This window comes from Mus caroli, chromosome 12 (genome assembly GCF_900094665.2).
Source record: "Mus caroli chromosome 12, CAROLI_EIJ_v1.1, whole genome shotgun sequence".
Classification (NCBI taxonomy): Eukaryota; Metazoa; Chordata; class Mammalia; order Rodentia; family Muridae; genus Mus; species Mus caroli.
The window spans coordinates 103521621-103531635 of record NC_034581.1 but is presented as its reverse complement, the minus strand read 5'-3'; the positions used below and the strand labels follow the sequence as shown (position 1 = coordinate 103531635).

The window sequence follows — 10015 nt, the reverse complement described above, 5'->3', positions numbered from 1 at the left end:
TACCCCCACCCCCACCCCGTGTTTGCCTGTTCCTCCTGGAGACTCACTTTTATTGCCTCTCTCTCTTCCTTCGCTGTCAGCACCCTTTTCCTGTGCTGTCACAGTGCCTGAGTGCACCAGCTACTCCCCTAATTAAAGGAGAGAGAAGCTGAAATGTACACAGCACATAAGGCCGAGGGGTGGATGGTGGTGACAGCCCCGTGACAGCATGGATGTCCTCGCTGCCCCTGGACTGTACACTTAAAGGTGATTAAAATGCTAACTCTTGACATGCATGTTTACCACAGTACAAAGTCAACATACGTGCTGTAGTCGCTGCTAGTATCCCCTTATCTCCCTCGGAAACCATTAACACACAAGAACCGTTCAGCCCACAGGCCCTGAGAGAAGCCAAAGGTAGGCTCTGCTGTCTTTTTCCCCAACCCCAGATCCTTCCTGGCCCCATGTGATTGACTCTACTAGACTGGAAAGACGCTCCCGGGGGAGAAGGGGGACCCTGGTTTCTCGGGACTTATGCTAGTTAGCTTCCATACGTGCTCCAGTTTGGTTGGGACTATCAGCACCACTATGCCAGTGTCTCACCCAGGGCCAGAATAACCTGACAAGTCCTGAGCGCTACTGGGGCAAAAGAGAGGGATGCTTTACCACACAGTTGCCCTCCTGAAGTCATTATTCCTTTTGGATTACTTTTGGAAAGAAGGAGCCCCTCCACTATTACGGAGCTCCCAAAGATGTACAGGTCAGGCTTGGAAGTGGGCAGGGGGGCTGCTGCAGTTTAAGGAATCCATGACAGGTATGGGGGCTAGGCATCGGCCGGAACTTGGAGGGCAGAGCAGTGGGCTACACGCTTGGAAGTCACTGACCTGTCTGTAAACTGCAAGGTCCCTGAGGGCAGGGACCTGTCTCTCACTGCCAAGTCAGTCCCTGGGGACCTGAGTGGCCCGTACACAGCAGGTACCTACTAAATGCCGGACACCACCCCCCCCCCAGCAGGGCCCGGGACACAAGGAGTTGCACCCCACATTCCTCCATTCATGCCCGTCGCCATTCATGCGCGCGGGACTCATTCACCCCGCGCGCCGCCATTCCGCGCCCTGTGCGCCCCGCGCCCACCACGTGCGCCCTGCCCGGCGCGGCGCGGGGAAGCGCCGGAGCAGCCGCGGCTGCGCGGGGCCGGGGCTGGCGGGGAGCCGGGCCGGGGGCGGGGGGCGGGCGCTCCCTGCGGGAAGCGGGGCGCTGGGGAGCCCCGGCCGCGGGCTCGGGCGCGCAGAGCCGGGGCCATGTGGACGGGTGGCCGGCGGCCGGGCCGGCTTCGCCGGGCGGTGAGTACCCGAGAGCCGGGCTGGCAGGGCGCGGGGCGGGGCTGGGCGGCGGGCACCACGCCGGGGCGGTCCCTGCGCGCGCCCGCGGCGGCCCTGGGTGGCGCCGGGGCCCGGGGCCCTCGCGCGGGGCGGGGCGGCCGGGCCTCCGCGGCTGCTTTGCGCGTGCGGCCTGAGGACTTGCGGAAGGCGGGTGTAGGGGGCCCGGCTGAGCCCACCCCGTTCGGGGGGCGGCCCTGGAGAGGCCGCAGAGCCGGAAGGAGACTGGCCAGGGACCGCTTCCCGAGCGTGGGCCGCGCGTGGGCCCGCGCATGCCTCGGGCACCTTCATCTCCGGCGGCCTTAGCAGGCCGCCAGCAGTCCTCCCCATGGACAGGCGAGGAAACTGAGGCTGGGCAGGCAGGGGCCCGGCCAGGGCCACTCTGCAGGTGCTGACCTGCTCACAGAGCCCCTGCACATTGGCTGGGAATTTCTGCCCCTAGCATTTCCGTTTCCTGCCTGGTTTAGAGGTGTTTCATTCCTCGTGTGTGCCCACCCCATCAGAACAAGGTTCCTTTGGGGCAAGAGCTGCGTGGGCGACATCTCGGAATCTCCTCAGGGAGCAGGATGGGAGCTGGGAAGGTCCCCTGGAGCAAGGGCTGGCTGCAAGTGACAGGAGCCATGCAGGTGTGCAGCCCTGATGGCCAGGGTTGGCCCACCAGTGCAGTCCCTGAGCACATGTGGGGGGCATCATCTTTCTGGATTCCCTTATCCTGAGGTCCCAATACCCTGAGCCCCTGGAGGCCATGGGATGCTCTCTTAGGTTCTCTGGGCCTCAGTTCCCCCACTGTCCAGGAGTAAGTGGTCTTTGCTACTCTCAAGTCTAGGCTATGAGAAGGTCTCTAGGAGGAAGCCCCTTATCTGTGCTGTGTCTGGGCAGCCCAGTAGGGCAAGTGGCCTTTGGGGACGGCTCTGCCTGGCATCTGTGACAAGCAGGGCGGGGAGGCAGCAGCAGGGCCTGGCAGCCTCCTGCAAACCCTTAATTTTCCCACAGCTCACTATAATCAGGGCGGCTCTGGAAAGCAAGCACAGTGGCAGATGCAGGCGCAGGGCGAGGGGCTCCTGAGTAGCACCAAGGACCCTCCCAAGTTCCTGTCTCACATGTGTTCATTCCTGTGGCCTGCTCTGTGTGCTGGCTCCTGGGTAGTGAAGTGGGAAGTCAGGGATGCCTGGGGCCATGGCCTGTAAGAACTTCTCATAGGCTGGAGGTCAGGTGAGGGACCCACATAGGCCAAGAGCAGAATTCAGTGTGAAGCAGTCCTGATAAGGACTTTCCTTCCTCTCTCTCTCTCTCTCTCTCTCTCTCTCTCTCTCTCTCTCTCTCTCTCTCTCTCTCTTTCTCTCTCTGTCTCTCCTCTCTCTCTGTCCTCTGTCTGTCTCTGTCTCTGTCTCTGTCTCTGTCTCTGTCTCTTTCTGTGTCTCTCTGTGTCTCTCTCTCTCTCTCTCTCTCTCTCTCTCTCTCTCTTTCTCTCTCTCTCAGCCTTGAGCATCTGGTTGGCCTGCAGTGGCTGCCATTTATAGAATACTGACTGTGTACTGGGTATCGTCATTAGCACCATCCCCGTAGCAGCATCCCGGAGAGTGAATGGATGGATAAGTGAATGAATGAGTGGATGGGAGAGAGGGACAGCAGTCAGTCAGCAGGGCTTGGACACAGTCCACAAGAATTCCCCACAGCTTACAGGAGAAGACCCACAGGCTAAGCTGGGGGAGATGAAGTTAGCGCTGGCTTAGCAGGAAGAGGCTTGCAGGGAATGAGAAGGCGTGAGTCTAAGAACCACAAAAAAGCATCTTGCAGAAATGCTCAGTCGAAGGCCAGGGCAGCCCTTCCAGTTTAAGACTCTGATGGTCAGAGCTGCAAGCTCACTGTGTTGGTCCACAGTTGTCCCAGGGTCCCCTCTCACCTCCCATCCTGCCTCAGAACTCGTCGTGTGACTAATGGAGAACTTTGGACAGGGTTTGAAGCCCTAGGTTCCAGTCTCTGTTCTGCACTGATTTGCTGCGTGACCTCATGCAAGGCCCTAGACCTCTACAGAGCCTGGTATCAGAGGTCAAGCCCCTAGGACAGACAGCCTGAAGAGTGACTCAGAGCAGGCCCCAGCAGGTGACTGGTGACTGGCAGCTGGATGGTGCTGTCCCTGTTGGGTCAGTCTTAGGAATGGGCAGATGGGAGAATGGGTTGAGGCATCCTCTCTGCTCACCTTGCATAGTTTCTTTGGACACACACTATCACTTGGGCAAACCAGCCTTCAGGAGTTCACGGTCTAGCGAGAGATGTAGATCCTAGCCAGCATAGCAGGGAATGGGAAGCTATTTCTATGCCCTAGTAGTCAAGAAGAGGCCAACAAATGAGCCTGGGGGTCAACATGGAGCTTCAGAGGGAATCTCCTTCAGGAAAGCAGCAGCAATCCAGCCCTAGGCTGAGCCAGTGAGCTGTGAACCAGGTTGGGAAATGGGGTAAGAAGAGAAGTGAAGAGACCATAGGTCATACCACTGGTGGTGCATGCTGAGATGGAGGGGAGGGGAGATAGTACTGATGGGCGGGGCAGCGAGGTACTGATGGGAGTATGCATCAGGACAGACCAGTAGTAGGTGAGTAGAAAGCTGGAGAGATGGATGGAGGGGAGGAAAGCCTGGTGGTTATAAGAGAAAAGGAGATGTATGGGAGCTGATGGAAGAGCTGATCTAGAGAGAGGACCCGATGGGTTGAGGCCTGAAGGCAAAGTGGATTGATTTCTGGTCTTGGGGCAAGATAGATAAATGGATTGGGTGGTTGTATAGATGTCAAGGGATATGTGGATACAGAGCAAGCATCAACATGAGTGGTTCTTGTCATGGGGGGATGGTTGTGTGAATGGTTTCTGAGTGAGTGCTGGGGTAGGCAGGACCTTGAAGGCCTGTAAGATAATAGAGGTAGAATCAGATGGACAGAGAGGTCCGAGCAGAGCGGTGACCGTGGATGACATGTAGACCTAGGTTCAGAAGGGCAGGTCTGTGTACAGATGTGCACACATCCACCCATAAAGACAAGTCACGGGAATGGGACACGGTTGAGCGGGTGGCCGACAGATCCAGGAGTGAGGCTGTAAATGATGGCTGGATAAGTGCTTGTCAGCGGATGGCAGGTGCAGACCTGAAAGGCTGGGTGAATAACTACAGGACCCGTGGGTGGAAGGCAATTGGCACAATGAGTAGGTGGAGCATCAGGCCATGCCCTCTGGGTGCCACTGTCTGTTCATGTGTCACCCTGCTTCAGAGACTGACAACTGAGCAGAGATGGAGGAGGGTCAGACCCTCATGCTGAGTCCCCCTGAATTTAGGGTGGCGGTGGTGGTGAAGAGCAGCCAAGCCAGTGGCCCCTGTGCTCACCTCACCAAGGAGTGAGCTCCCCTGTACATAAATTTAGGGAAGCATGTAGCATTCATGATGTCCCGTCTAGAGATGAGCAGCCAGCCTAGCAGTCACAGGGGGCCTTCTCTTGAGTGGTGGTGGGGGGGGGGGCGGGACAGGGGAACACTGAGGAAGGTCTAGGTGGGCTGAGCTCACTTCCTCTCTGAGGAGTAAGAGATGGTCAAATCTGAGTGACATAAGCCACAGAGTAGGTGTGAGGTGCAATGGATTCTGATAGCCAAGAGCTGTGGCTGTCTCAGAGGATCCCCAAGCTATCGGGAAGAAGCTAAATGTCCCAGGGGAGTTTTCAAAATTGCTTCTGTGAAGGGGAGCATGGGACACATTTGATGCCTGGAGAATGCAGGAAAGAAGCTGTGGTCTCTAGGGTGCCTGCTCCGTACGTGGTCTGTGCTGGACCATGTGTATTTCCCAGTAACCTTACCTCATCCCAGATCATCCTCTGGAGACAGAGTGGCTGTCACCTGCCTGTAGATGAGGCCTCGGGAGCTGCCGTCTCTGCCTCTCCTTCCTCTCCCCAGGGTCTTTACATCGCCTATGAGACCAGGTACTCTGTGCCACCATGATGGAGAACAGACCTACCATACAACCCACCAGAGGGAGAGTGGTGCCCCAGGAGCAGGGATCCACTCTTGAGATAGTAACCCAGGCTCGGACTATGAGTTGTGATGGACAGCAGAATCCTCAGGGCTAAGAGCCAGTAGGTCATTATGACAACAGAAACTCATCTCATATGATTAGAACTCAGGAACAGGCTCAAAGGACCTGCTGGCCAGGGCCCCAGGCCCTCGAGGGACTACACATGCTGGTGCCACAGGCAAATGAGAGCCCCTGCCAGTGAATCCCAAGTCCTGCTGGGATTCATCACTCTTCCTACTGCCCTGCTTACCCTGCAAGCCTGGGTACAGTTAGATCAGGGGGTACAGCTTGGATCCTCCAGTCTGAGGGGTCTGTTCTATCAGGTGACAAGGTAGGGATGGAGGAGTGTTGGGGATGCAGGAGAAGCTGTTGGATGTTGTGGCAAAGACACTGTGGTTCTCCCAGGGGCTGGAGATTCTTCCACACATCTTCATCCAAATTCCAGCCCACAGTAGGCTCACATCAGGTTGGGATGCTACTTGTGAGCCAATATCTGAACTTGCATGTCTTTCACACTACCCACTCATTCACTAACTAGTTCATTCATCCATTCTCTACATCCCCCTCCAATTATTCATCTACACATTCACCCATTCATCCATTTATCAGTCCACCCACTCCCTTACACACCCATCCATCATCCTCTTACCCATTCACCCACCCCACCAGTCACAACCTTACATACCCATCCACCTTCCCATCTATCCACTCATCCACCCACCATCATCCGTCTACCCACTCATTCATTCATTCATTCATTCACCTATTCATAATTAATTTATCCATCTACCTACCTACCCATTCATCCATCTATCTACTCATTCCCTTACTCATGGGTCCATCTACCCATATATCCATCCACTTGTCCATTCTTTCATCCATTCATTCACCTACTTATCCATTAGTCTATCCATCCACCCACCTATCCACTTATCTACCTACCCACTTATCCATCCATCTACCAGTTCATTCATTCACCTATTCATCTATTCATGTACCCATTCATCCACTCACTCCCTTACAAAGCCATCCATCTATCCATCCATCTACTCATTCATTCACCTACATATTCATTAGTCTATCCCTTTTCCCACCTATCCATTCATCTACCTACCCATTTACCCATACATTCACCCACCCATCCATCCATCCATCTATCCATCCACCCACCCACCCACCCATCCATCCATCCACCCACCTACCCACCCATCCATCCATCCATCCATCCACCCATCTACCCATCCATCCACCCATCCATCCACCCATTCATGCATCTGTCCATCCATCTGTCCATCCATCCATTCACCCATCCATCCATCCACCCACCCATCCATCTATCAATCCACCCACCCATGCATCCATCCATCCACCCATCTACCCATCCATCCACCCATCCATCCACCCATTCATGCATCTGTCCATCCATCTGTCCATCCATCCATTCACCCATCCATCCATCCACCCACCCATCCATCTATCAATCCACCCACCCATGCATCCATCCATCCACTCACCCACCCATCTATCCATCTACCCACCCACACATCCATCCATCCACCCACCCACCCATCTATCTATCCATTCACCCATCCATCCACCCATCCATCCACCCATCCATCCACCCATCCATCCACCTATCCATCCATCCATCTATCCATTATCTGCCCATCTGTACATCCATCCATCCACCCATCCACCTACCCACCCATCTATCCATCTATCCATTCATCTACCCATCTGTACATCCATCCATCCATCCACCCATCCACCTACCCACCCATCTATCCATCTATCCATCCATCCATCCATCCATCCATCCATTCACCCATCCTAAGGGATGTTAAGCCTGTGATATGTGTTAGGTGCAGTGCAGAGAGCTGGCGTTCAAGTGAGAGCCACAGAGACTGAGCAGATGACTGCTGGGGGCCATGTCATGAAAAAGGCAGTGAGTATGAAAGACACTGTGGCAGGCATGTCTGATCTAATTGTGGGGACAGCAGGAGACAAACTACGGCACTGGGGCTCTAAAGGGTAGTCAAAAGTTAGATGAGGAGGAGAGTGAAAAGTTAGATGAGGAGGAGAGTGAAGAGCAAGCGTGGTCGTTGCAGAGGCCCCTGAGGCACACAGAGTTCAGCACATTCCTCTGGGTGGGGTAGGAGGCAATGGAAGGAAGGCCCTGGATCTTCAGAGTTCTGTAAGCTGGGTGGACATATGATACGCGTCACCTAGGCTGGGATTTACAAAGCTGGTACTGCCACATGTGGGAGGCAGGTGATCACAGGGTTGCAGGTGAGTCTTGGTGGCTCTTGGAGCCTGAAAGGTGATGGTGGAGATGGTGGAGAGGTGGTCAGGGTAGCACAGATCTAATTGCAGTTTTCCCACATTGGGCAGCTGAGCCCTCAGGGTGCCGCTGCATGCTGAATCCTGCGGCCATTAGGCTGGCTATCATGGGCTTCAAAGAGGAGTCTAGCAGCACCCAGAAAGCTGGAACGCTGGGGGCTCGCCCTGCAGCATCCCAGCAGGCCTCCAGGTGCACTGTGTGGTCAGGTAGTAATGGAGGCTGCCAGCTGGCTGAGGGCCTGGGCTGCCACAGCTTTAGTTTCTTTTGAGGCTCAGAGGTGGTATAGTTGTACAGCTTTCCTGCCTTTTGGCTCTACCCCATGTCGCTGCACCTGGGCCATCACTACAAGTCCCTGCTCTAGAGTTGGCAGCCACCACCACCCACCCTATCCCTGTGTATCTCAGTGGTGCACGGCCACTAGCAACCAAGTCTAGAGTAGCCATGGCTTAAGCAAGGCAGAGCCATCTTTCTCCAGTTAAGGTGACAACATGGGCAGGAGGTATAGGGCTACTGTGAGGATCCAGTGGTCAGCAAGGATCCAGCTTTGTTTTGCCTTTCTGTTCCTCTTGTCTTTGCATATGGCCTTTGCCACAAGTGTGCTTCATGGTGCAATGGTTGGAGCCACAGCTCCAACCACAGAGAGTCAAACAGTGAGGAGGAGCGGGACTCTGAAGGACATGGGGAAGCTGCCTGACTGTGTTAAAGACCTCCTCCCTAAGTGATGCACCCGGGGTTCTTATAGCTCCCTAGCTGCAAGGGAGCCTGAGGAATATGGGCTTTTAGTTGGCCATCTTGAATCCCAAATGAAAATGCAGGTTGGTTTGTTTGTTGTTGTTGTTGTTGTTGCTGCTGCTGCTGCTGTTTTAGGAAGGTAAGATGTGTGTACCTTTGTGTGTATGTGCATCTGAAGGTGAGAAGTTAACATTAGCTGACTTCCTGTTGCTCTCCACCTGGTTCAGGTAGGCTGGCTGGCCAGAGAGCTCCCGGGACCCACCAACCTCCCTCTGTCTAGTGCAGGAGTGACAGAGAGCTCTAGCCACTCTCGCCTTTATTGTTGTTGTTGTTATTATTATTAACTTATTTACATCTCAATCAATCAAAGCTTCCCCTCCCTTCTCTCCCCCCACTTGTTCCCTCTCCCCTCCAATGCCCTCTTCCACCCCCCCCTCCTCTTCTCCTCAGAAAAGGCGTAGGTTCCCATGGATATCAAAAAAGCCTTGGCAGATCAAGTTGCAGTAGGACTAGGCACATCTTCAATTGAGGCTGGACAATGCAGCCCTGTTAGGGGAAAGGGAGCCACAGGCAGGCAACAGAGTCAGAGACAGCCCCTGCTTCTGCTGTAAGGGGTCACACATGAAGACCAAGCTGCACATCTGTTACATATGTGCAGAGGGCCTAGGTCTATCTCATGCATGCTTCCTGGTTGGCAGTTCAGATTCTGTGAGCTCTTATGGAGCCAGGTTAGTTGATTCTGTAGGTTTTCTTGTGGGTGTCCTTGATCTCTCTGGCTCCTTCGGTCCTTCCTCCCCATCTTCCACAGGATTCCCCAAGCTCCACTTAATGTTTGACTGTGGGTGTCTGCATCTGTTTCCATCAGTTGCTGGGTGAAGCCTCTCTGATGACAGCTCTGCTAGGCTTGCAAGTTGAGCAGAATGTCACTAATTGTGCCAGAGATGGGCTTCCTCTAATGACATGGGTCTTAAGCTGGCTCTTCCCTCCGTTTCTGCCTCATCTTTATTCCTGCACATATTGTCGGCAAGACAAATTGTGGGTCTAAGGTTTTGTGGATGGGTTGGTGTCCCAGTGCCTCCTGTGATGTCTTGCCTGGTTACAGGAGATGGCTGGTTCAGGTTCCATATTCCCCACAGCTAAGAGTCATAGCTAGGGTCAACCTCGTAGATTCCTGGGAGTTTCCATTGTTCTGGGTTTCTAGATTGTCCCAGAGTTGTCTTTCCCAGTACTCTCTGCCTCTGTCCTCCCCGCATCCTCCCCTTGACACCGTCACTTCCAACACTCCTTCCCTCCCCTCTCTCCTCTCCCCTCTCATGTTTATATGGATACTTATCTGAACTGAATTCAGCTCCTGATGTTTGCACTCTACCCGCTGAGCCATCTCCCTGGAGATGCGGACTCTTAGGAAGAGTTAGTAGGCACCTGTGATCTGGTCCTTTTGCTGCAGCTATGGTTTCGCCGTGCCAACGGCGTGGTATACGGAGTGGTAGTTTTGTCTGTCCTTCTGTCCCCACTACCTAGCTCCAGCCATGGCATCC

At 54.5% G+C, this 10015-nt stretch overlaps 1 protein-coding gene across 2 annotated transcripts in view; it reads left to right on the top strand.

Moving 5' to 3' along the window:
- Positions 1-1236: 1236 nt before the first annotated feature.
- Begain (brain enriched guanylate kinase associated) overlaps positions 1237-10015 on the top strand; it is a 36189-nt gene continuing 27410 nt past the window's right edge. The window contains exon 1 of one of the 2 annotated variants that reach the window (XM_021179369.1): positions 1237-1322. In XM_021179369.1, coding sequence (XP_021035028.1) covers positions 1281-1322 — 42 coding nt within the window. In that variant the 5' untranslated portion in view covers positions 1237-1280. The remainder of the gene's footprint in view (positions 1323-10015) is intronic. The other variant, XM_029484311.1, reaches the window with a different exon arrangement.